The 27,468-nt window shown below is 42.8% G+C and overlaps 1 protein-coding gene across 1 annotated transcript in view; it reads left to right on the top strand.

The window, feature by feature from the left end:
- Positions 1 to 27,228, top strand: part of greb1l (GREB1 like retinoic acid receptor coactivator) — a 55,778-nt gene extending 28,550 nt beyond the window's left edge. The window contains exons 16-34 of the mRNA XM_037544396.1: positions 800 to 997; positions 1,511 to 1,691; positions 2,818 to 3,010; positions 4,706 to 4,842; positions 6,324 to 6,657; positions 10,899 to 11,014; positions 11,299 to 11,552; positions 12,625 to 13,193; positions 13,799 to 13,901; positions 15,107 to 15,262; positions 16,305 to 16,447; positions 16,890 to 17,051; positions 17,886 to 18,090; positions 18,544 to 18,712; positions 19,293 to 19,496; positions 21,958 to 22,099; positions 22,987 to 23,190; positions 24,585 to 24,723; positions 25,306 to 27,228. Of these exons, the coding sequence (XP_037400293.1) occupies positions 800 to 997; positions 1,511 to 1,691; positions 2,818 to 3,010; positions 4,706 to 4,842; positions 6,324 to 6,657; positions 10,899 to 11,014; positions 11,299 to 11,552; positions 12,625 to 13,193; positions 13,799 to 13,901; positions 15,107 to 15,262; positions 16,305 to 16,447; positions 16,890 to 17,051; positions 17,886 to 18,090; positions 18,544 to 18,712; positions 19,293 to 19,496; positions 21,958 to 22,099; positions 22,987 to 23,190; positions 24,585 to 24,723; positions 25,306 to 25,469 (3,773 nt within the window). The 3' untranslated portion in view covers positions 25,470 to 27,228. The remainder of the gene's footprint in view (positions 1 to 799; positions 998 to 1,510; positions 1,692 to 2,817; positions 3,011 to 4,705; positions 4,843 to 6,323; positions 6,658 to 10,898; positions 11,015 to 11,298; positions 11,553 to 12,624; positions 13,194 to 13,798; positions 13,902 to 15,106; positions 15,263 to 16,304; positions 16,448 to 16,889; positions 17,052 to 17,885; positions 18,091 to 18,543; positions 18,713 to 19,292; positions 19,497 to 21,957; positions 22,100 to 22,986; positions 23,191 to 24,584; positions 24,724 to 25,305) is intronic.
- The last annotated feature ends 240 nt before the right edge of the window (positions 27,229 to 27,468 follow it).

Here is a 27,468-nt window from a genome sequence, read left to right as displayed (position 1 = left end):
ATGCAGTCAGACAAGTACCGTCTCCTGACAACCACCAAACCCAGACTCGTCCATCAGATTTCCAGATGGAGAAGCGTGATTGGTCACTCCAGAGAACACGTCTCCACTGCTCTAGAGTCCAGTGGCGGCGCTTTACTCCACTGTATTCCACGCTTTGCATTGCGCTTGGTGATGTAAGGCTTGGATGCAGCTGCTCGGCCATGGAAACCCAGTCCATGAAGCTCTCTACGCTGCTCTTGAGCTGATCTGAAGGCCACATGAAGTTTGGAGGTCTGTAGTGATCGACTCTGCAGAAAGTTGGTGACCTCTGCGCACTATGCCCCTCAGCATCCGCTGACCGCTCTGTCATTTTACGTGGCCGACCACTTCGTGGCTGAGTTGCTGTCGTTCCCAATCACTTCCACTTTGTTATAATCCCACTGACAGTCGAGTGTGGAATATTTAGTAGTGAGGAAATTTCAGGACTGGACTTGCTGCACAGGTGGCGTCCGATCACGGTACCACGCTGGAATTCACTGAGCTCCTGAGAGCGACCCATTCTTTCACTAATGTCTGTAGAAGCAGTCTGCAGGCCTAGGGGCTCGGCTTTATACACCTGTGGCCATGGAAGTGACTGGAACACCTGAATTCAATGATTTGGATGGGTGAGGGAATACTTTTGGAAATATAGTGTATCTGTCTATGTGTGAGTCTCTATCAGTCTGTTTGTATGATGAATGTTGAGTTTATTTGAATGTAGATGAGTTTGAATGCCAGTGTGTTTGTTTGAGCTCTGTGTTGTTGTTTATTTTGTTCTCAGAGCTGCTGAACGAGGTGTTTCAGATTAACCCTCCTCAGCTGAGTGTAGCGCGGAGTCTGCTGTCTCTGGTGTGTGGAATCGCAGACTCAGGCAGTCACAGTCTGGACCTCGGCCGATTCTGTAAGGTCGACTTCCTGGTGCTGGTGCCTCCCTCACACGTGCTGCTGCATCAGACGGCCCGCCGCATCCACCAATCAGGTGAGGCCTTTTGACACTCACCTGAACTCACCTGAACTCTCCTGTATCCACCTCACCTGATCTTATCTAGACTAACACACCTGAACTCCGCCAAACTCACCTGAACTCTCCTGTATCCACCTCACCTTATCTTATCTAGACTAACACACCTGAACTCACCTGAACTCTCCTGTATCCACCTCACCTGATCTTATCTAGACTAACACACCTGAACTCCGCCAAACTCACCTGAACTCTCCTGTATCTAACTTGACTCACCTTGAACCCACCTGAACTCCTATCCAGACTAACATACCCAAATTCAAGTTAACACACTCAAGCTCACCTGACCTCACCTGAGAAGCTAAGTCACTGTCTGACTCACTATTTTAAACTGAGGAGATGTGTTTTTAATATCCCATTGATCCCATTTAAGGTGAAAATAAGACTTTTAAGATTACAAAGTTTATTAATTTTGTGAATTACTAGTTGTGTTATGATAAAGAATAAGAATGGTAATCGTTTTTATTTCAGGTGTGTTGGTGGACCTGGGGATGGAGGACGCCTCCTCAGCGCTACAGAAAGCAGAGAAGCACGTGGCTCGTCTAGACAATGAGGTTCATGGCAGGATAGAGGCCTTCATGAGGAAAGTCAAACAGAACCCGTATACGCTGTTCGTCCTCATCCACGACAACTCGCACATCGACCTGACCAGGTACACACACACACACGCCTGACCAGGTACACACACAGCTGACCAGGTACACACACACACAACTGACCAGGTACTCACACACCCCTGACCAGGTACAAACACACAGCTGACCAGGTACTCACCTACCTGACCAGGTACTCGCACACGCCTGACCAGGTACACACACACGCTTGACCAGTGACCAGGTACACACACACGCTTGACCAGTGACCAGGTACTCACACACGCCTGACCAGGTACACACACACGCCTGACCAGGTACCACACATACACATCACAGACAGAGAGAGTGTGTATGAACTAAATACTAAAAAAAGCTCTTTTGTATTGAATATGAGTTTGCTGTTTTGTGTCGTATAGAGACTGATCTTATTGTCCTGCTACTGTCCCAGTCCATACAGCCCATGATAAACTGCGAAAGGGGCCATTCTTTATCTCTCAAAAATATATATAAAATATTCATTTATTATGGCTTATTTTGGTATATAAACCCTCACAACCCTCAGACGTCGACCTAAAAGGTCTGGGAGTGCTGGTGCCTATCCCAGCGGTCATTGGGCGAAAGGCAGGATACACCCTGGACAGGCCTCCAGTCCATCGCAGGGCAGACAGACAGACAGACACATTCACACCCAGGGGCGATTTAGCATGTCTAAACGGCCTGACTGCATGTCTTTGGGCTGTGGGAGGAAACCAGAGAACCCAGAGGAAACCCACACAGACACAGGGAGAACATGCAAACTCCACACAGAGAGGACCCCGGTAACCCGGCCGGGGACTCAAACCCAGGCCCTCCTTGTCGCGCTACTCACCGTGCCACCATGCCACTGTGCTGCCCTTCCCTACAGATCAGCTCAGTTTATTGTTCCTTTGAACTTTTGTTCTGATGATTTTAGAATTCTTGTTTTGTATCAAAGCACAAAAGAAGTTATTATAATATACAGATATTGAATAGAAATAACCAGTCATGACGGATCATTTGCCAGCCATGATATAATGTAGAATTACTGGCCGACTAGACGACTGAACTACAATTCCAGGTTAAACTTTGTCCAGTCATTAATACTAAGCATAGAAATCTCTCTCTCTCTCTCTCTCTCTCTCTCTCTCTCTCTCTCTCTCTCAGTTCTATGTCAGGCTCGGTCTCTCACGGTGAGCTGCAGGGTCTGGCAGACCGGGTGGTAAACTGTGGAGAGGTTCTGGAGGCGGAGAACGTTCTGGTGCTGCAGGTCAGCTCCTTCCCCTTCACCCTGCAGAGCCACCAGTCACGCATCAGTGTCCACAACGAGGTCCACTGGCCCAGCATCCACCACTCAGCTGTGAGTACACCTGACCCCCAGGCATATAAACATATATATATATATATATATATATATATATATATATATATATATATATATATATATATATATATATATATTAGCAGATCAGAGGGACAGTGAAGGTGGAGCAGTTTGGAGATAAAGCCAGAGAGGCCAGGTTGAGATGGTTTGGACATGTGTTGAGGAGGAATAGTGGATATATTGGTCAAAGAATGTTGGAGATGGAGCTGCCGGGTAGAAGGAGAAGAGGTAGACCTCAGAGAAGGTTTATGGATGTAGTGAAGGTGGACATGGAGATGGTTGGTGTGAAAATAGAGGAGGCAATGGACAGGGCAAGACGGAGGCAGATGATCCGCTGTGGCGACCCCTAAAGGGAGCAGCCGAAAGAAGAAGAAGAAGAAGAAGAAGATATATATATACACACACACCAATGAGGCATAACATTATGTTGTGTTTCACAATTATTAGGGGTCAGCAGGCATCCTTAGGTCAGTTTGGGTGATAAAATGATAGCGACAATTACTGAAATCATCCTTTTTTAGTATTGGAGATACATAGTTACAGTTATATGCAAGAATTTGCACACCTTGGTCAAATTTCACAAATTTTCCTGCATTAAAATGTGCACTGGTCATGTGTGGACGTGTTCAGTTCCATCACCTGATTTCATTTTAATGAAGGACTGATTAGTATTGAATGCTAGCTGTACAAACTGGACTTCCTCAAAGAGAGATCTGGACATGGCTAAGCTGACACTCTCACACATAGAACAATCACAGTTCATTGCTTATTTGGGCACTTGTATGGGTGGCCTTCAAGTGTCTCCTAGTGGTAGGAGAAGTGAGCCATTATCCGGAAGGTTGTGGGTTCAAATCCCATGACTGACTATGTATACCCGGTTGTGTCCTTGGGCAAGACACTTAAACCCCTGCTGTTTTGCTGGCAACTCTGTGCTCCTCCCAGTGGACAAAGCTAGGCAGCAAAATGATGAGTTTGAACATACTGGAAACAATAAAACATAAATCGTGACATGGGCTATTCAAGCGTTTTCAGCTGTAGCTATTCTTATAGACCGAACAGGCATAACATTATGGCCACTGGACATTTGTACCTGATCTGTGAGGGTCCATGGGGGTCCTGACCACTGAAGAACAGGGTAACAGAGTATCAGAGAAACAGATGGACTACAGTCTGTAACTGTAGAACTACAGAGTGCAGCTATACAGTAAGTGGAGCTGATAAACTGGACAGTGAGGGTAGAAACGAGGAGGTGGTCAGAATGTTATGCTTGACCGGTGTGTATATAAATAAAACACACTGAAGAAAAAAAGAAAAGATGAAGCCTGTGCTAAAGTTATGGCACTATTCATATTTTGTGTTTTATTTTTTTCCCAATTTATTAAACTCAGTAAATAAGCAGTAAATGTGTATTAAAACATACAGACATTTATTCTCTGTAGAGAATGTGTTTTCACTTATCTTCACTTAGAAAATCATCAGCATCATTGAATTTGACCACAGCAGCTAATACCGTTACTTCGGCTGCCACTGTTGTTACAGTAATTATTGTTATACTGATCGTTTTTTTCGTATGTCTTCTTTTACCATATTAAATACAGTCATATTCCTGTAAAATAGTACTGCGCAGTTTTATTGTTTAACTTTGTAGTAATCGATTTCTTTCCCCTCCAGCAGGGGGAGCTGTCTCCCAAAGACCTGGTGTACTTTGGACTAAAGGACTACAGCCGCTCTCTGCAGTGGGGTGTGGCCAGCCCCATCCTGCGCTCCGACGATGCCTTTGAGAGGATGGTCAGCGCCCTACTCGAGCGGTCAGTCACTTTATACCGAGCCTCTGAGATAAGAGCAAAAAGATAAAAGAATTTATGAAAATAAGACAAATAGAGTAATAGAGTAGGTGGTCTGCAGTTACACAGTCACTGAGTTACACAGTATGGTGGTCTGCATTTACACAGTCACTGAGTTACACAGTATGGTGGTCTGCAGTTACACAGTCACTGAGTTACACAGTATGGTGGTCTGCAGTTACACAGTCACTCAGTTACACAGTAAGGTGGTCTGCAGTTACACAGTCACTGAGTTACACAGTATGGTGGTCTGCAGTTACACAGTCACTCAGTTACACAGTATGGTGGTCTGCATTTACACAGGCACTCAGTTACACAGTATGGTGGTCTTCAGTTATACAGTCACTCAGTTACACAGTAAGGTGGTCTGCAGTTATACAGTCACTCAGTTACACAGTATGGTGGTCTGCAGTTACACAGTCACTCAGTTACACAGTATGGTGGTCTTCAGTTATACAGTTACTCAGTTACACAGTATGGTGGTCTTCAGTTACACAGTCACTCAGTTACACAGTATGGTGGTCTTCAGTTATACAGTTACTCAGTTACACAGTATGGTAGTCTGCAGTTACACAGTCACTCAGTTACACAGTATGGTGGTCTGCATTTACACAGTCACTGAGTTACACTGTATGGTGGTCTGCAGTTACACAGTCACTCAGTTACACAGTATGGTGGTCTGCATTTACACAGTCACTCAGTTACACAGTATGGTGGTCTTCAGTTATACAGTCACTCAGTTACACAGTAAGGTGGTCTGCAGTTATACAGTCACTCAGTTACACAGTATGGTGGTCTGCAGTTACACAGTCACTCAGTTACACAGTATGGTGGTCTTCAGTTACACAGTCACTCAGTTACACAGTATGGTGGTCTTCAGTTATACAGTTACTCAGTTACACAGTATGGTGGTCTTCAGTTATACAGTTACTCAGTTACACAGTATGGTAGTCTGCAGTTACACAGTCACTCAGTTACACAGTATGGTGGTCTTCAGTTATACAGTTACTCAGTTACACAGTATGGTGGTCTTCAGTTATACAGTTACTCAGTTACACAGTATGGTGGTCTTCAGTTATACAGTTACTCAGTTACACAGTATGGTAGTCTGCAGTTACACAGTCACTCAGTTACACAGTAAGGCGGTCTGCAGTTACACAGTCACTCAGTTACACAGTAAGGTGGTCTGCAGTTACACAGTCACTCAGTTACACAGTATGGTAGTCTGCAGTTACACAGTCACTCAGTTACACAGTATGGTGGTCTGCAGTTACACAGTCACTCAGTTACACAGTATGGTGGTCTGTATTTATCAGCTGATGTCTGTCTATCTATCTATCTATCTATCTATCTATCTATCTATCTATCTATCTATCTATCTATCTATCTATCTGTCTATCTATCTATCTATCTATCTATCTATCTATCTATCTATTGTCTCTCAGGCACCCTCAGCTACACAGCATGGTGGTCCGCAGTTACCTGCTGATTCAGCAGTATACGGAGGCCCTGATGGCTCTTACCGTGTGTCCGTCACTGCGTGACCACGTGACCCCTCAAACCCTGGCAATGGTGGAGTGCGTGCTGCGGAGCGGGGGCCGCAGCGGGCGGGGCCACATGCTTCTAGTGCGTGTGCCCTCTCTGCAGCTGGCGCGGATGGCACGGGAGCGTCTGGAGGAGGCGCAGGAGAAGCTGGGCCTGCAGTACAGGTTCGCCGTGCTGCTCGGAGGGCCGGTGGCCGAAATCAGCCTCGCCAAACACTTCTGTGCTCGGCTGAGGGTGAGGACTCGCACCAATGCTAAACACCCCTGGGAAAAGGACATGTTGAGTGTCTAAGTGTGAATAGGTTAATGCGTCCTCTACAGAGACACACTTAAATATGACACTTTATATGAAATTTAGTGCTTAATGTATATTCAGTTGATGAATTTAACGTGTTAAGTAACGTGCACACAGACCATGTTTTATGTTTTTCCCCCAATACGCTAAATTGAGCAAATAAGCAGTAAGTGCGTATTAAAATGTGTGTCCCTATAGAGGATGTTTAACTTATTTACACTCAGAAAATCAACAACAACAGGTACATTTTGGGGCAGTCGTGGGCTGGAGGTTAGGGAACTGGCCCTGTAACTGGAAGGTCGCAGGTTCGATCCCCAGGTCCGACAGTCCATGACTGAGGTGTCCTTGAGCAAGACACCTAACCCCCAACTGCTCCCCGGGCGCTGTGGATAGGGCTGCCCACCGCTCCGGGCAAGTGTGCTCACTGCCCCCTAGTGTGTGTGTATTCACTAGTGTGTGTGTGTGGTGTTTCACTTCACGGATGGGTTAAATGCAGAGGTGGAATTTCCCCGTTTGTGGGATCAAAAAAGTATCGCTTAACTTACATTTGAGCAGGGATGCCAAAACTTGCACACAACTGTATATACATCAGGCAGCATAAATCTCAGAAAAAGGTTTAGTTCTTTAGTTCTTAGTAATTCTTTAGAAATGAAACTTGGATATAACTTAAAGTGGTCAGTGTGCAGCTTGTATAGCAGTGCAGATTTACTGTCCTCTCAAAAGAACTCAACACACAGACATTAATGTCTAAATAGCTGGCAACACAAGTGAGTCCACCTCACAGTGAACATGTCCAGATTGTGCCCAGTTGTGTCGTTGTATCCCTCCCTGGTGTCGCGTGACTGGTTAGAGTTCCAGGGTTCCAGGTGTGAACGGGGAGCAGGGCTCTTTGGTGTTTTAGGTACAATTCAATCACATTGGCCACTGGATATTCACCATAGCACCTCATGGCAAATAATAATAATAATAATAATAATTCCTTTCTATGGCACTTTTCATGCCGGTGGCAGCTCAAAGTGCTTTACAGCCAGGTCCTTAAACATAGTTATAGAAGAGTTCATTAGTATTTAATTAGAATCAGAAGAAAATCCATCCATCCATCCATTTTCCAAGCCGCTTCTCCATCAGGGTCGCGGAGGGGGGGGTGCTGGAGCCTATCCCAGCAGTCATCGGGCGGAAGGCAGGATACACCCTGGACAGGTCACCAGTCCATCACAGGGAGAATCAGAAGAAAATGAAGATTAAATTACAACCCCAATTCCAGTGAAGTTGGGTCGTTGTGTAAAACTTAAATAAAAACAGAATAGGATGATTAGCAACTCCTTTTCAACCTATATTCAATTCAATACACTACAAAGACGAGATATTTAATGTTCAAACGGATAAACTTTATTGTTTTTTTGCAAATATTCACTCATTTTGAATTTGATGCCTGCAACACGTTCCAGAGAAGTTGGGACAGGGGCGTGTTTACCACTGTGTTACATCACCTTTCCTTTTAACACTCAATAAGCGTTTGGGAACTGAGGACACTGATTGTTGAAGCTTTGTAGGTGGAATTCTTTCCCATTCCTGCTTGATGTACAGCTTCAGTTGCTCAGCAGTCCGGGGTCTCCGCTGTCGTATTTTGAGCTTCATAATGCGCCACACATTTTCAATGGGAGACGGTCTGGACAGGCAGGCCAGTCTAGTACCCGCACTCTTTTACTATGAAGCCACGCTGTTGTAACGTGCAGAATGTGGCTTGGCATCGTCTTGCTGAAATAAGCAGGACATCCCTGAAAAAGACGCTGCTTGGATGGCAGCAGATGTTGCTCCAAAACCTGTATGTACCTTTCAGCATTAATGGGGCCTTCACAGATGTGCCAGTTACCCATGCCATGACAATCTGGACAGTCCTTTTCCTCTTTGGCCCCGAGGACACGACGTCCATGATTTCCAAAAACAGTGTGAAATGTGGACGCGTCAGACCACAGGACACTTTTCCACACTGCGTCAGTCCATCTCAGATGAGCTCGGCCCAGAGAAGCCGGCAGCGTTTCTGGGTGGTGTTGATATCTGGCTTCGCTTTGCATGGCAGAGTTTTAACCTGCACTTGTAGATGGAGCGACGAACGGAGTTCACTGACAGTGGTTTTCCGAAGTGTTCCTGAGCCCATGTGGGAATATCCGTTACAGAATGATGTGGGTTTTTAATGCAGTGCCGCCTGAGGGATCGAAGGTCACGGGCATTCAGTGTTGGTTTTCTGTCTTCCCGCTTACCTGCAGAGATTTCTCCAGATTCTCTGAATCTTTTGATGAAATTATGGACTGTAGATGATGAAATTCCTAAATTCCTTGCAGTTGCATGTTGAGAAACGTTGTTCTTAAACTGTTGGACTATTTGCTCACGCAGTTGTTCACAAAGTGGTGAACCTCGCCCGTCCTTGCTTGTGAATGACTGAGCCTGTCAGGGATGCTCCCTTTATACCCACTCATGACCCTCACCTGTTTCCAATTAACCTGTTCACCTGTGGAATGTTCCAAACAGGTGTTTTTTGAGCATTCCTCAACTTTCCTAGTCTTTTGTTGCCCCTGTCCCAACTTCTTTGGAACGTGTTGCAGGCATCAAATTCACAATGAGTGAATATTTGCAAAAAACAATAACGTTTAACCGTTTGAACATTAAATATCTGGTCTAGTGTATTCAATTGAATATGGGTTGAAAAGGATTTGCAAATCATCATCATTCTGGTTTATTTATGTTTTACACAACATCCCAACTTCATTGGAATTGGGGTTGTACAATATTAAAGATAAACATCGTGAGACATTCAGTATCAAATGCTTGTTTAAAAAGATTTGTTTTTAGGTGCTTCTTAAAAGTGAGCACTCAGCTTGACTGTCTAATAAAAGGTGGAATTGAATTCCACAGTTTAGAAGCAGAAGAGCTGAAAGAGCCTCTCCATGTTCTCTGTGTTTTACAGAGGGTCTGTAGAAGGCCACTATCTGCAGATCTTAGAGGTGCTTTAGGGTTGTTTTGAGCTTTAAAGTTGAAATTTGTTCTATACCTGCCACCTTTACAGGAGAAGAATATAAACGTCCTGTAGTTTCACTGTAGGGTAATTCTCACAATGTTAAGGGCAGCTGCTGTCTGAGCTCAAATGATACAGAAAAATAAACATTGAAAAAATTGAGATGTTTTACTTTGGACAGGGACCATAACTCATAAACTAGCATTGACAGTTGTTATAAATCATTGCTACTTTTATTTTTTGAGCATGTCTGTATTATTTGAGGGACCAACAGAAATGCTCTAAAAATGACCTGGAATAAAATTTACTTTAACTTTTAATGAAAGTAAAGAGGGTGTTAAGGTCACCGTTGTTACCGTTACCATTGCAGAGATGCTGTCCAAAGGAAAACAAGTAACGTATAGTATATAAAGCTCAATCTCAGGAAGGAATATCATGAAAAACAAGGAAAGTTCTTGAACACACAGAAAAAAAAATCATCCTTTAAAGCTTTTGTGTGCGTTTTTTTTTTTTTTGGAAAAATACAATACTTCCAATCACAAAAATACAATTGACCAAGTCCCATTTTTCGCCTTTTGAAACATATGTATATGTACACGGTCACATACACACACAACAACAACAACAACAACAAAAATAACCAAAAAAAAAACCTTGATAACAATGAAGGATAAAATAATTGAACTAATTACTAAATACCGTGTATTAAACAATAACCACCCCTCCCCCAACACCCCAACCTCAGCTCAACATGACCAACTCACATATTGCTAGTTTTTTAAACAATATAAAAGGCAACACAAAAACAAGCACACGCTCAATCGGGTAGTGTCTCCATATTAGTGAAATAGGAAATAAAGGGTTGCCATTTATGGAAAAATTTGACCGTACATCCTCTCAACGTATATTTGTTTTTCTCAAGTTTAAAAAAAAAACGATGTCCTTGAGCCAACGGGAGATAGAAGGATGTTTAACAGACTTCCAATGCAACAATGAGGTGCGTCTTGCTAGTAAGGATGTAAAAGCTATAATATCCTTCTGTGTAGAGTTAAGTTCTAATGAGGGGTCGGGAATCCCAAATATAGCGATCAGAGGGCAAGGTTGGAGATTTTTTGTGTGCATTTTTAATTCTCACAGACGTACACTGTGTACAAACTTGGTTTTGCAGGCGTGGCGTGGCTGTAAGAATGAAGACTGGGTTCCCCTCACCTACGAAGATTTGGAGGATTTACCCTGTATCGTAATCCTGACAGGGAAAGACCCTCTCGGAGAAACTTTCCCCAGGTAACCACAAGCGAAATCACATGACAACCTATAGCCGCTGTAGGGATTAAAGCGATAGTTTGGCAAAAAATCTAATGGACACGATTCTATGCTTCACCACAAATGGAGTCAGTCAAGACAAGTTTTGTCTGAAAACTCGCTTCTTCAGTTTTACACTGGAGCTAACAGGTAATTGGAGTATATGTACACCAGTTAGCATTGTGCTAACTGTGTGCCTAAATCATTCAGTCACGTGCAAGTTGGCGCTTTCTCAAAGATAATTTAATGGGCTTGTGTTCCTCCAGGTCTCTGAAGTACTGTGACCTGCGTCTGATTGACTCCAGCTACCAGACCCGCACGGCCCTGGAGCAGGAAGTGGGTGTGGCCTGCTCATACGTCACCCGCAGGGTGATTCCTGATGCCATGGCAACCGCAAACAGGGAGGAGGAGAAGAGAGAGGAAGATGAAGATGAGGAAGAACGAAGTGCAGAGCCAGAGGACCTGCAGATGGAGCTGGAGAGGCCGCCGAGCAACGGCAGCACCACCACCCGGGCATCCGGTGAGACGCTAACGAGCCTGATCACTAACAAATCAGATCACTAATGAGCCAAGACACTTACAAGCTAGATCATTAATGAACAAAATCACTCACAAAATGAATCTCTAATGAGCCATAACCCTGAAAGCTAGATCACTAGGAAACCGAACCACTAATGACCCAGATCACCAAGTCAGATCAGTAACAGCAGAGATCACTAGCAATAAAAATCATTAATGAAGTAGAAGAATAATGTCACATTACTAACAAGCCAGATGCGTATTAAGAGTTCATGCCTAATGAACCTCGTTACTAACAAACCTCATCACTAGCAAACCAGATCACTAATGAACTTTGTTACTAAAGAGCCTCATCACTAGAAAAACTGACCTCTAACATACCAAATAACTAATGAACCTCGTCACTAACAAACCAGATCACTAATGAACCTCATCACTAACAAAGCAGATCACTAACAAAGCAGATCACTAAAGAACCTGATCACTAACAAACCAGATCACTAATGAACCAAGTCACTAACAAACCAGATCACTAATGAACCAAATCACTAATGAACCTCATCACTAACAAACCAGATCACTAATGAACCAAGTCACTAATGAACCTGATCACTAATGAACCTGATCACTAACAAAGCAGATCACTAATAAACCTCATCACTAACAAACCAGATCACTAATGAACCTCATCACTAACAAATCAGATCACTAATAAACCTCATCAGTAACAAACCAGATCACTAATAAACCAGATCACTAATAAACCTCATCACTAACAAACCAGATCACTAATAAACCAGATCACTAATAAACCTGATCATTAATGAACCTGATCACTAACAAAGCAGATCACTAATGAACCTCATCACTAACAAACCACATCACTAATGGACCAGATCACTAATGAACCTGATCACTGAAGAGAAGCAAGGTTATTAACTGACATTAAATGAATCTCTCTCTCACTCTCTCTCTCTCTCTCTCTCTCTGTCTCTCTCTCTCTCTCTCTCTCTCTGTCTCTCTCTCTCTCTCTCTGTCTCTCTCTGTCTGTCTGTCTCTTTCTCTCTCTTCAGGCTCCCTCACAGAAAACAATGTCAGCTCCTCCAGTGTTCCTGACTCCTCCCACAAACCTTTCCCTGGCTCCGCCTCCTCCCAAACTGAAGCAGGCAGTAACAGCGTCTTCACAGACTCCAGCACCTCCCCTCACCACCTCAAACAGGAGTGTGACTCACAAGGCCTCCCCACCTCCTCCTCCTCCTCAGCTCTTCCCTCATTCTCCTCTTCATCCTCCTCTTCTTCCTCCTTTTCCTCCTCTTCTGCCTCTCCCGGAGCTCAGAGACCCACCCAGTCCACCCAGGCTGCCCGTAAGCTACGGGTTTTCCCCCGAACGGTGGTGCTGTCTCAGGCTGCGTACAGACTGCTGACCCCTGAGGCGGTGGGTCATCCCAACTCGGGCTCCCTCCTCCCCCACGGAGATTTAGCCTGGTCCGGACCCCTCAGACCACCTGTACCGAACCACCTGGGCCCGACCGAACAATCGCTGTACTATCGGCAGTGGACGACTGCACGGCCGCAACATGCAGATTACAATGGACCTGCTACTGTCCATCCCAGAAGGCTCATGCTGAGTGGACCGCCACAGGTCAGAACCACATACTGAAAACAGCTGTAATTCATTTCCAACCTAAACTTCTCCTTCAGACTTAAACAGGCTGATTTAGTTACTGTGCCTTTAAGACTGATATTCACATGCAAAATTACATATTTCATTGATTTTTTTAAAAAGTGAAAATAACATAATAATAGGTGCCCAAACCTTTGAATACAAATGTATGTAAATGAGCTCTCTTCTGATTGGCTTATTTGTATTGCGGCTACTTCAAAAAGAAGGCCAGGCTGAAACACTCCTAACTCCATAGCTTCAGCGCGAGTGGGAGGAGCTAAACTGATGCAGGCTGAATGGGTGGATATATTTAAATGCGTTCATTTTTGTGACATCACAAAGACAACGAAAAATACCCATAACAAAATTTCATTGAGTTTCTATGGCCAGCGCTGAACCGTAAGTGTGTGTATGAGACTGTATGGAGACTCTCCTCACTGTTCCTGCTGTTCCGTTAGATGTGGAAGTATTACAGAAGCAGACGTGTAGAAATGTAAGTGTGTGTCCAGTGTGTTGTTGAGGACAGTCCCCGTCTCAGACGCTGTGTGTGTGTGTGTGTGTGTGTGTGTGTGTGTGTGCTGTAGGTGGGTAAGACAGGTGCGTACCTGCAGTTTCTGCGGATCCTGTTCCGGATGCTCATCCGCCTGCTTGAGGTGGACGTGTACGATGAAGAAGAGATAGAGGAGGGTGAGGGAGCAACTCCATTCAGTTCTATTCCTTGTAGCTCTGTTTTGGTTCTGCTCTTTTATTGTGTTCAGTTCTATTCAATTCTATTCCCTGTTTGAATAGTTGTATTCTATTCTGTCTGTATCTTTCTACTTTATGGTATTCTATGCTGCTCTATTCTATTCTATTCCCTGTAGCTGTATTCTATTCTGTCTGTGTCATTCTACTTTATGGTATTCTATGCTGCTCTATTCTATTCTGTTCTATTCCCTGTAGTTATATTCTATTCTGTCTGTCATTCTACTTTATGGTATTCTATGCTGCTCTATTCTATTCTGTTCTATTCCCTGTAGTTATATTCTATTCTGTCTGTCATTCTACTTTATGGTATTCTATGCTGCTCTATTCTATTCTGTTCTATTCCCTGTAGTTGTATTCTATTCTGTCTGTCATTCTACTTTATGGTATTCTATGCTGCTCTATTCTATTCTGTTCTATTCCCTGTAGTTGTATTCTATTCTGTCTGTGCCATTCTACTTTATGGTATTCTATGCTGCTCTATTCTGTTCTATTCCCTGTAGTTATATTCTATTCTGTCTTTGTCATTCTACTTTATTGTCTTCTATGCTGCTCTATTCTATTCTGTTTTATTCTATTCTATTCACTGTCCTTGTATTCTATTCTATGTCATTCTACATTGTTGTATTCTATGCTGCTCTATTCTATTCTGTTCAGTTCTATTCTATTCTATTTTATTCTATTCTATTCTATTCACTGTCATTGTATTCTATTCTATGTCATTCTACTTTGTTGTGTTCTATGCTGCTCTATTCTATTCTATTTTATTCTATTCTATTCTATTCTATTCTATTCTATTCTATTCTATTCTATTCTATGCTGCTCTAATCTCTTCTGTTCTGTTCTGTTCTGTTCTGTTCTGTTGTGTTCTGTGGCCATCTGTTGTTTTCTGCTCTGTTCTGTAAAATGTAATGTATTTCTGAGATGTATGTGTCCGGTAGGCACTTCATCCACTCTCTGAACTAAAGCAGTGGGCGTGGGTAGAAAGATAAAGAAATACATTAATGTGGACGTGAATCTGAATCTGAATGTACAAATTGGGAACAGTAGGTGTTATAAGGTCTTTATGACTGCAGTACTTAAGTCCAGCCCGTCAGTTGGCAGAGCTGCTGACTGGAACTCTAATGGCCTTGCTCTGTGTACTGCAGATGTAGTGGAGGATCCTGAGGCTCCAGTGTCCAGTGGCCTGCAGTGGCCTGACTTGGAGGATATTCAGAAGATGCCCTTTGACCCCTGCCCTCGTGATGCCAAGTTCAGGCACTGCAGTGCGGTGTATTCAGACAGGAGTGTACAGAGACTGAACGGTGCTTAACACACACACTACACAGCCTGGTACATCTCAGTCATTCAGAGCTATTTGGCTCATTCGCACTCATACTCAAACCTGATTGACTCGTTCACACTCATACTCAAACCTGATTGGCTCATTCGCACTCATACTCAAACCTGATTGGCTCATTCGCACTCATACTCAAACCTGATTGGCACGTTCACACTCATACTCAAACCTGATTGGCTCGTTCACACTCATACTCAAATCTGATTGGCTCGTTCGCACTCATACTCAAACCTGATTGGCTCGTTCGCACTCATACTCAAACCTGATTGGCTCGTTCGCACTCACATTCAAACCTGATTGGCTCGTTCGCACTCACACTCAAACCTGATTGGCTCGTTCGCACTCACACTCAAACCTGATTGGCTCGTTCGCACTCATACTCAAACCTGATTGGCTCGTTCGCACTCATACTCAAACCTGATTGGCTCGTTCGCACTCATACTCAAACCTGATTGGCTCGTTCGCACTCATACTCAAACCTGATTGGCTCGTTCGCACTCATACTCAAACCTGATAGGCTCGTTCACACTCATACTCAAACCTGATTGGCTCGTTCACACTCATACTCAAACCTGATTGGCTCGTTCACACTCATACTCAAACCTAATTGCCTTGTTCGCACTCATACTCAAACCTGATTGGCTCGTTCACACTCGTACTCAAACCTGATTGGCTCGTTCACACTCATACTCAAACCTAATTGCCTCGTTCGCACTCATACTCAAACCTGATTGGCTCGTTCACACTCATACTCAAACCTGATTGGCTCGTTCACACTCATACTCAAACCTAATTGCCTCGTTCGCACTCATACTCAAACCTGATTGGCTCGTTCACACTCGTACTCAAACCTGATTGGCTCGTTCACACTCATACTCAAACCTAATTGCCTCGTTCGCACTCATACTCAAACCTGATTGGCTCGTTCACACTCATACTCAAACCTGATTGGATCGTTCACACTCATACACAATCGTGATTTATGTGTTTACATTTGTGTTGTGCAGGTTTGAAAAGAGAGAAGTGTGAGGAGAGTGGAGAGATGAAGAGGAACACAGTGTCCATCAGGCTCAGCAAGTTTGCAGCCCACAATGCATTTCACCACTGTGAGCAGTGCCATCGTTACAGTGAGCCAGGGCCTGCACGACCTGTGAGTTGCATCCATACTTAATTCTGATTGGCTCATTCGCGCTCATACTCAAACCTGATGAGTTTGTTCACACTCATACTCAATTCTGATTGGCGCATTCACATTCATACTCAAACATAATTGGCTCATTCACATTCATGCTCAAACCTGATTGGCTCATTCACACTAATAGTTACCGCTGATGAGCTCATTCATATGTATACTCAAACTTGATCAGCTAATTCACACTCATGTTCAGTCCTGATTGACTCTTTCACACTCATACTTAAACCTAATTGACTCATTCACACTCATACACGATCCTGGCCCATACATGTATATACTCAAATCTGATTGGCTCATCAACACTTTCACATTGCTACTGTGGATTTAAACTTGTAGAAAATATAATATATAATATCAATGCACATGTGATGTGTGTGTGTGTGTTTTATGTGTGCAGCTGTCTGACTGCACCTTCCATGCGTTCACCTTCTGCTCCTCGATGCTGGGGGAGGAGGTGCAGCTCCACTTCATTATCCCGAAAAACAAAGAGCAGCATTTCATCTTTAGCCAGCAGGGGCGCCACCTGGAGAGCATGAGGCTGCCTCTGATCTCTGACCAGGTCAGAACACCACAGCACAACCAAGAAGATACAGTGGTTCCCAAAGTACTGATCAGAGAACCCCAGATGATCCAGATTTTGGCCTACCTTGTAACTCATATGGAGAGAGCAAAGAAGTGGACCATGTGGGTTCCTGTGGACTGGTTTGAGAACCACTGCTGTAATATCCCCACTCTTTTCACACATTAGTGTTATGTGGGTGTGGAAATGCATCTGGAAGTGGAGATTCAGTTGACCTCATTTTGCAGATTACAAGCTTAGGGAAAATAAAACTTCCTTTTGTGAAGACAGAAACTGACCAATGGTGAATGAAGTAGAAGAGCAGCAGATAGTCTAGTCTGTAACTTTACCCGTACATAGTGAAGCGGTGAGGTCAGGGTTTCTAATAAAGTGGCCAGTTTGTGGGAGCATAAGTTAGGTGTTTCTAGTAAAGTGGCCAGTGAGTGGAAGTACACCGTGGGTGTTTCTAATAAGATGGCTATTTGGTGGAAGTAAAAGGTAGGTGTTTCTAATAAAGTGGCCAGTTAGTGGAAGTAGAAGGTCAGTGTTTCTAATAAAGTGGCCAGTGAGTGGAAGTAGAAGGTCTGTGTTTCTAATAAAGTGGCCAGTTAGTGGAAGCACAAGGTAGGTGTTTCTAATAAAGTGGCCACTTAGTGGAAGTAGAAGGTCGGTATTTCTAATAAAGTGGCCAGTTAGTGGAAGTAGAAGGTCGGTGTTTCTAATAAAGTGGCCAGTTAGTGGAAGGAGAAGGTCAGTGTTTCTAATAAAGTGGCCAGTTAGGTAGTTGTAGTATATGTTTTGGATTATCTAACTCTCTGTTTTTCTCTCTCTCAGGATTCAAACACATTGAAGAGTCCTATCTTCACTCCCACCACGGGTCGTCAGGAACACGGCCTACTGAACCTCTACCACGCCATGGAGGGGGAAGAGCACCTACACATTCTGGTGGTCAAGCAGCATGAAATGCCCCTCTACAGGAAGTACTGGCCCAATCACATCCTGCTGGTGCTGCCTGCTGTCTTTAATACCTCTGGAGTGGGTGGGTATTGACCGGGCAAGATTAAAGCATTACTCGATCAGCCGTACTTCCAGTTTCTCACTGTAACTACCACTATATTAGAAACACCTTCCTTGTACTCACCTTCCACATTATAAGCTCCGCCCACATTACAGATCCACTGTGAAGGTGCAGAGTTACGGCCTGCAGTCCATCTGTGGCTGCATAGTTTGTTTTGAGCTACAAGGGAGGGTTTTCTGATAAGGTGGACTAATGAAACACTGGATTTTGAGAATGTATTAGTCTGCCAATGGGTTAGGTCCATTTCAGAATTATGGATAATTATATAAATATATAAAGAATAAACATGTAATATTGACAGCTGGGTCTTTGTGCACAGATACGGATTTTTCACCCACATTATGATGAAACTGCGTCATACGTACATTTTTCTCTGACCCGTCTGATGTGCGACTGTGATTATGCGTACGTCAGGTGCTGCGCGGTTCATGATAAAGGAGCTGTCGTATCATAACCTGGAGCTGGAGCGTAACAGGCTGGAGGAGCAGGGCGTCCGCCGGCAGGACGTCTGGCCCTTCATTCTCATCATGGACGACTCCTGCGTTCTGTGGAACACGCACACAACCGGTCACCGCGGCAACAGGTAGGGGGGGAGGTTGGGAGGGATGGATGAACAGAGGTGATGGAAGGAGAGATATACCGATGGATGGGTGAATGAATGTAGGAAATAAATGGAGGAAGAGACGGAAGGATGGATGGATGGATGGATGGACGGATGGATGGATGGATGGATAACTGGATGGGCAAACAGATGGATGGATGAATGGATTATTGGATAGATGAACAGATGAATGAATGGATGGACAGATGGATAATTTAATGGATGGATGGATGAATAATTGAATGGATGAACGGATGGATAATTGGATGGATGGATATATAATTGGAGGTCTGAATGGATGATATATGGATGGATGGATCGGGATGGATGGATGGATAATTAAGATACAAAGGTAGCTGAATGACTGAAGGGAGGGATAGATAGATGGAGATGGAGGGAAGGATAAATAGATGAAAGGATTGATAATTAGACTGTGGATGGATGGGTGATGAGTGGGTGAATGCACTAGTGAATGTCTCTCTCTGTAGCTCTAAGGAGGTTAATCCCTCTCTCTCTCTCTCTCTCTCTCTCTCTCTCTCTCTCTCTCTCTCTCTCTCTGTAGCTCTGAGGTGGTGAATGTCTCTCTGAAGTCAGTGCTCCTCCATATGGAGTGCAGTCCTAAGCTGAGTCAGTATTCCGTATGTGGAGTGCGGAGTTGGAGCAGTAAAGCCCCGAGAGCTGGAGCCGCATTCAGCCGCTGCCACCTCCACGACTTCATCCTGCTCAACATCGACCTCACGCAGAACGTGCAGTACGACCTCAACCGGTGAGTAGAGCGAAGACGTCCTCAAAACTACAGGACAGAAAACACTACTGTTTCATTTAAAAAGCTCTGTAATGTTCATATGATCCACACAGTCGCTCTAACAGACTGTAATACACTACAAGAAGTGTAGGGGGCGATACGGCTTCTACTGTTTCATTTAAAAAGCTATATAATGTTCATATGATCCACACAGTCGCTCTGACAGACTGTAATACACTACAGGAAGCGTAGGGGGCGATACGGCTTCTACTGTTTCATTTAAAAAGCTCTATAATGTTCATATGATCCACACAGTCGCTCTGACAGACTGTAATACACTACAGGAAGCGTAGGGGGCGATACGGCTTCTACTGTTTCATTTAAAAAGCTCTATAATGTTCATATGATCCACACAGTCGCTCTGACAGACTGTAATACACTACAGGAAGCGTAGGGGGCGATACGGCTTCTACTGTTTCATTTAAAAAGCTCTATAATGTTCATATGATCCACACAGTCGCTCTGACAGACTGTAATACACTACAGGAAGCGTAGGGGGCGATACGGCTTCTACTGTTTCATTTAAAAAGCTCTGTAATGTTCATATGATCCTCACAGTCGCTCTGACAGACTGTAATACACTACAGGAAGCGTAGGGGGCGATACGGCTTCTACTGTTTCATTTAAAAAGCTCTATAATGTTCATATGATCCACACAGTCGCTCTGACAGACTGTAATACACTACAGGAAGCGTAGGGGGCGATACGGCTTCTACTGTTTCATTTAAAAAGCTCTATAATGTTCATATGATCCACACAGTCGCTCTGACAGACTGTAATACACTACAGGAAGCGTAGGGGGCGATACGGCTTCTACTGTTTCATTTAAAAAGCTCTATAATGTTCATATGATCCACACAGTCGCTCTGACAGACTGTAATACACTACAGGAAGCGTAGGGGCCGATACGGCTTCTACTGTTTCATTTAAAAAGCTCTATAATGTTCATATGATCCACACAGTCACTCTGACAGACTGTAATACACTACAGGAAGCGTAGGGGCCGATACGGCTTCTACTGTTTCATTTAAAAAGCTCTATAATGTTCATATGATCCACACAGTCACTCTGACAGACTGTAATACACTACAGGAAGCGTAGGGGGCGATACGGCTTCTACTGTTTCATTTAAAAAGCTCTATAATGTTCATATGATCCACACAGTCACTCTGACAGACTGTAATACACTACAGGAAGCGTAGGGGGCGATACGGCTTCTACTGTTTCATTTAAAAAGCTCTATAATGTTCATATGATCCACACAGTCGCTCTGACAGACTGTAATACACTACAGGAAGCGTAGGGGCCGATACGGCTTCTACTGTTTCATTTAAAAAGCTCTATAATGTTCATATGATCCACACAGTCACTCTGACAGACTGTAATACACTACAGGAAGCGTAGGGGGCGATACGGCTTCTACTGTTTCATTTAAAAAGCTCTATAATGTTCATATGATCCACACAGTCGCTCTGACAGACTGTAATACACTACAGGAAGCGTAGGGGGCGATACGGCTTCTACTGTTTCATTTAAAAAGCTCTATAATGTTCATATGATCCACACAGTCGCTCTGACAGACTGTAATACACTACAGGAAGCGTAGGGGGCGATACGGCTTCTACTGTTTCATTTAAAAAGCTCTATAATGTACATATGATCCGCACAGTCGCTCTGACAGACTGTAATACACTACAGGAAGTGTAGGGGGCGATACGGCTTCTACTGTTTCATTTAAAAAGCTCTATAATGTTCATATGATCCACACAGTCGCTCTGACAGACTGTAATACACTACAGGAAGCGTAGGGGGCGATACGGCTTCTACTGTTTCATTTAAAAAGCTCTATAATGTTCATCTGATCCACACAGTCGCTCTGACAGACTGTAATACACTACAGGAAGTGTAGGGGGCGATACGGCTTCTACTGTTTCATTTAAAAAGCTCTATAATGTTCATATGATCCACACAGTCGCTCTGACAGACTGTAATACACTACAGGAAGCGTAGGGGGCGATACGGCTTCTACTGTTTCATTTAAAAAGCTCTATAATGTTCATCTGATCCACACAGTCGCTCTGACAGACTGTAATACACTACAGGAAGTGTAGGGGGCGATACGGCTTCTACTGTTTCATTTAAAAAGCTCTATAATGTTCATATGATCCACACAGTCGCTCTGACAGACTGTAATACACTACAGGAAGCGTAGGGGGCGATACGGCTTCTACTGTTTCATTTAAAAAGCTCTATAATGTTCATATGATCCACACAGTCACTCTGACAGACTGTAATACACTACAGGAAGCGTAGGGGGCCATATATTTGTTTTATATGTATTTGTTCATATGTGATATTTCATTTGTAAAAATCTTTAGTGAAACATCGTTAACAGTCAGTGTTTATGTGTTCATTTGTGTAGTTACATGTGTGAGGAGGTGGACTTTAACCTGCGGGTGAACAGCAGTGGTCTCCTGCTGTGTCGCTTCAATCACTTCAGCATCATGAAGAAACACATCACCACCGGCGGACATAAAGCCATGCTGATCAAACCCAAACACGCGGTAAACGCCCCTTAATCCCACCATTCCACCACATTAGAATGAAGCATTTTCTTCTTTTCACTGTTTACTTTATTCACTCATATTCTTACATGATTTAACCTCAGGATCATCTCTAGCCAGTAGGGGGCACAGTGCACCAACAAAGCCCAGCCTGTACTGTATGCTCTATATAAAAATCAGTATTATAAGAGGAGGAAAAATGAACAGAAAAGCTAGTAACACTCAACATGGCAGCTATATTACAGGGAGAGTCCTGTTCTTCAGCAAGAAGAGCCAGTTGGATTGTTGCTAGAGCTGTAAACGGAAAAGGCCCCAGTCCTTTGTTGTGGAGATATATGTGCATAGGCCAAAGCCAGTTTAAGGGGATTTGGACACTTCCTATTTCTCTCGTTATATTACACACATGACTGCAAAACTCATTAGTTTCTGAAAGAAAAATGATGTATTTCTTAAAAAAAAAAAAAGTGTATCCATATCTTTCAGGTTTTACACAGTAAGCAGGTTTTAGGCAGTGGAATAACGGAATTACTGCTACTGAGTGCTGATTGGTTAACGTTACTGCTGCTGAGCGCTGATTGGTTAACGTTACTGCCACTGAGAGCTTATTGGTTAGTGTTACTGCTAATGAGAGCTGATTGGTTAACATTACTGCTACTGAGAGCTGATTGGTTAACATTACTGCTGCTGAGCGCTAATTGGTTAACGTTAGTGCTGCTGAGCGCTGTTGTCGACAGTGTTAAGTGTGACATCAATTGTGTTGCATCTGATCATTATGTGTGACCTGTTTCAGCCTTCGAAAGACATGACATCTGCACTTTGCTGGTTGATATGATGTTTAATGTAATATGATTCATGTCTCTTTGTATCTTCTGTACATATGTTCACAGTCTATGGAGAGCATGTCCCCCCGTATACCCTCGTCTCAGTATGTGTGTGCGCCGGACAGTGAGAACACCATGCTGGACGCGCCGGCTCAGCTACTGCTGGAGAAGTTCCTGCAGAGCTGCAGTCAGCACCTCTTCCCTCAGGCTTTCCAGAACTCCTCCAACCCTGTACTGGCTATTGACAGCTACCTCGACCTCGGCCCTCAGGTCAGAACTGTTTGAATTGAACAGTAATTTTGGAGCATTTGTGTACTTTCATCATGAAATGTTAACACGCTGTAAAGAGCAGCTGACATTTTCAAATTCTGGAACAACCACAACAATGATGTTTTGTTCTGACAGCTGTGATATACACTATTTTTACCATGTATATATTAAATCAGTCAACATTAAACCAATTTTGTTTCACATAAAAACTTCACATACTGTATTTTCTAGTATTCAAGTGCTGTACAACTTCTCAGATCTCACATGATTAGTAGAGGAAGAAAAAATAAGTGGATAGTTTTCTTCATTTTTTGAAATGTAAGAATTTGCTGAAGTACGTAAACATACAGATCCATACAGTCCGTATGCTGAAAGCTGTAACAATTTCTAATAAAATTTACAGAATAAAGTTCTAATACAATTAACATGCTTTTTAGGTTATAATAAAATTAATAAATCTAATAAAAAATAAACATCCAGGATGAAGTTCTAATAAAATTTTTATTCAAAATGAAATTCTCATCAAATTGCTATCCAGAATGAAGTTCTAAAAATGAACAATGATGTTCTAAAAAAGTAATATCAGCAATGAAGTTCTAAAAAATGTATATCAACAATGAATTTCTAATAAAATTGCTATCCAGAGAGAAGTTCTAAAAACTTGTTATCCAGAATGAAATTATAAAAAAGTAATATCAACAATGAAGTTCTAAAAAATATATATCAAAAATGAATTTCTAATAAAATTCCTATCCAGAAAGAAGTTCTAATTACTTGCTATCCAGAATGAAGTTCTAAAAAATTAATATCAACAATGAATTTCTAATAAAATTCCTATCCAGAATGAAGTTCTAAAAAATGTATATCAATAATGAATTTCTAATAAAATTGCTATCCAGAAAGAAGTTCTAAAAAATGAATATCAACAATGAATTTCTAATAAAATTCCTATCCAGAATGAAGTTCTAAAAAATGTATATCAATAATGAATTTCTAATAAAATTGCTACCCAGAATGAAGTTCTAACAAATTTATATTGACAATGAAGTTCTAAAAGATTTACATCAACAATGAATTTCTAATAAATTTGCTGTCCAGAAAGTTCTAAAAACTTGCTATTCAGAATGAAGTTCTAAAAAATTAACATCAACAATGAAGTTCTAAAAAGTTAATATCAACAATACATTTCTAAAAAAAATTATATCAACAGTGAAGTTCTAATGAAATTAGCTATTTAATAACATCTTTGACACAAAATACATGAAATATTAAATAAAATCTTTGTATTTCCGTTTCTGTGTCAGAATATTTCAGTTTACACGGTATAAAAAATTGACTGATATTTTGCTGTGATGGTCTGAACAGTGCTGTTAACTTTGTGTGTGTGTGTTCAGGTGTGTGTGTGTTACGTGAGCTCCAGGCCACACTCTGTTAATATGGACTACAATGGGGTGGTCTTCAGTGGGCTGCTGCTGTACCTTTGTGACTCGTTTGTGGTGTCTGGACTCCTGAAGAAGTTTTGCTTCCTGAAAGGTGAGGCTCCTCGAGAAATATCACATTCTAACATCTTTTAGCTACAGTTGTGCGCAAAAAAAAAAATTGGCAGCCTGGTCAAATGTAAGTTTCTAAGGTGATTTTCTAAGTAAATAAATGAACACGTCCTCTGCAGCGAGTGAGGTTTGATTTGCTGAGCTTTAGGTTACAAACTAGTCCATCTACACCGCTAGCAAGAGAAATAAAGGCTCTCCCCCAAATTTACAGCCAGACAAAGAAGTTATTCACAAAATTCCCATACTTTATGTTCAGTCTTCTCAAAAACGCATTGCGAAGTTTGAATGGCTTCCCAATAAGCACACTGAAGGATAACCGAGCACGTTCTTTTAAATGTTCCTCTCCACGCTGTCCTGCCCTCCACTTCTGCCACGAGTGTGTAGCGTAGGCGTGGCGCACATCCAGATTGGTGACGGCACATTGCAAAAAATTCCAAGACGAGACCTTATATCACTTTTTCAGCCTACATGTTTATGAACTCTCCTCTCACACCGTCTCTCTCTCTCTCTCTCTCTCTCTCTCTCTCTCTCTCTGTCTTTGTCCTGGCTGGGTGATCATGTGCAGGTGCAACGCTGTGTGTGGTTTCTCAGGACCGCAGCTCACTGCGCCAGATGATTGTGCGTTTGGAGCTGGAGGACGAGTGGCAGTTCCGCCTTCGGGACGAATTCCAGACAGCCAACTGCAGTGAGGATCGACCCCTCTACCTCCTCACCGGACGACATATTTGATGGATAACTCTACGGCAACCTGACCCACCCCTCGCCATTTCAACCAAGCAGGAGATTCTGATTCTTCATGTTTACTGAATTGCTATCCAAGCGCCGCCCACAGACATGTTCCTTCATGGTTACTGTTGCTGGATGAGATGATCAACAGCCAACCGGATATTCCATTGTTTTCAATGGAGCACCTGCGAAAAATTCTGCAAACGTCTGAAGCAGCGGTAGGGTACTACAGCGGTCAGCGGAACGTCCTGTCAAGTGTTCCGTTTTCCCAAATTTTGCCCTCAACTGTGGCTGAACTGATCTCATTGGTGAAGCTCAGGGGCATCCAGTATTTCATGACAGTAAAATAATACAGAGCATCATCATGATGTTTTTCCACCGTAAATAATCCTCTAATCGGCCCTTTACACCAGTAATGTTGACCCTGTAGCAATGTTAGCATTGCTACATATTAACACTGTCGTGTACCACAATAACACGATCAGCGCCAAATTGTTGGCAAAAATATTGTCCAACCTAAAGACAAACTGTGGGACACTACAGTTAAATTATTCAGATAATAGTATTTCCAATTTAACATGCTATGCTAGCTGGATTCTACTGGTGTGTCTATCATAAGTAGGCAAGAATCCCATGTATAATGGATAGAGCATTTGATCATATGGGCCCACTGTGCGTCAGCCTGGACACCTTTGCCCTACGTTTAGCAACATTTAGCCAACGTTTGACCAATGATTGTCCACCTGTGGAAACGCCCAACGTTGGCACTAGTTGTTCAGGATGAGGTTTAATCAAACCTTTAATTAAATCAAAGGTTTAATGGACGTTTCTCTTCATCACTCTTTCCCCAACACTCTTAACAGTCTCCCATGATGGACACACTACCTCGGACACACCTCGGAGCCCAAGAGACTCAAAAAGAAGCCTACAAAAAGAAGATAACTACACCGTTATTGCTTCAAGACACTTCAAGACAACAAAACTTTGGCAGTGTTTCATAATGATTTTGAGAAGATGATGTGAAGATTGTACTTATTGATGATTGTCGCTGTGTTCCCCAAGAACGGACTCGTCTTTGTAAATGATTGTAAACTGGGGCTCCTTTTGCAGCCCCTCGTATGTCCCCTAGTGGGCGTACACCTTTGCTCAGGGTTTTCTTTGTCAGAAGGAAAAAAAGGACTTTGTTACTACTGCAGTTCTGGTCTCCTCTCTATTTTGTGTATTGCTTTATCAACTAAACCTATCAAGGACATTTAACCCATGGAGCCAACAGTGCAATGAAAGCCATAAGATGTGCCACAGTAACTGAAATACAAGTGTATCATCCCTGTCTGACACATTTATCCACTGGACTCTGGGATGTGAACCTTCTGCCCAAGTATCATCACATACTGATTTGTTTTTCAGACCAAACGCTGCTGAACCAGAACCAGATATTTCTTACGGTTTGAAGTTGCCAGCCAGGAAATGTAGTATTGAACTGGCTAATGTGCTAAACTAGCCACCAAACGGAACCACTCTCTGGCAGAAGAGGTTACATTGGTCTTTTATCGTTTGTTAATGCCAAAAAAGAATCACTGCACATTGTGCCTTTTCAAAATGTGGCATCAAAAATCTACTAATCCAGTCCTGATATGCATAAATCCAGATGCCATTTGGGGACCCTGCCTTCATATCTGTTCGCCATTGTATGCATCTGTCCTTTAAGATGGTTCTTCAAGGGTTCTTTTGTAAAGGTAATGGTTCCATTTAGAAACATAAGTCCTACATAGAACCATTTCATGCTTAAATGGTTCTTTGAGTGAAGAATGTGTTGTATATGGTTCTATATAGCACCAAACAAGGTTCTTCTATTTTTATGTTGCCAACTTGTAACAACAGAAGAACCCTTTTTGGTGCTGTAAAGAACCATTTTCAAAATGGTTCCATAGAGCACCAAATATATAGGTTCTATATAGCACCAAAAAGATTTTTTTTCCCATCATTACAGTGTCAAGCTTGT

Source organism: Pygocentrus nattereri, chromosome 2 (genome assembly GCF_015220715.1).
Source record: "Pygocentrus nattereri isolate fPygNat1 chromosome 2, fPygNat1.pri, whole genome shotgun sequence".
Taxonomy (NCBI): Eukaryota; Metazoa; Chordata; class Actinopteri; order Characiformes; family Serrasalmidae; genus Pygocentrus; species Pygocentrus nattereri.
This window is presented reverse-complemented; position numbering and strand designations above follow the sequence as displayed.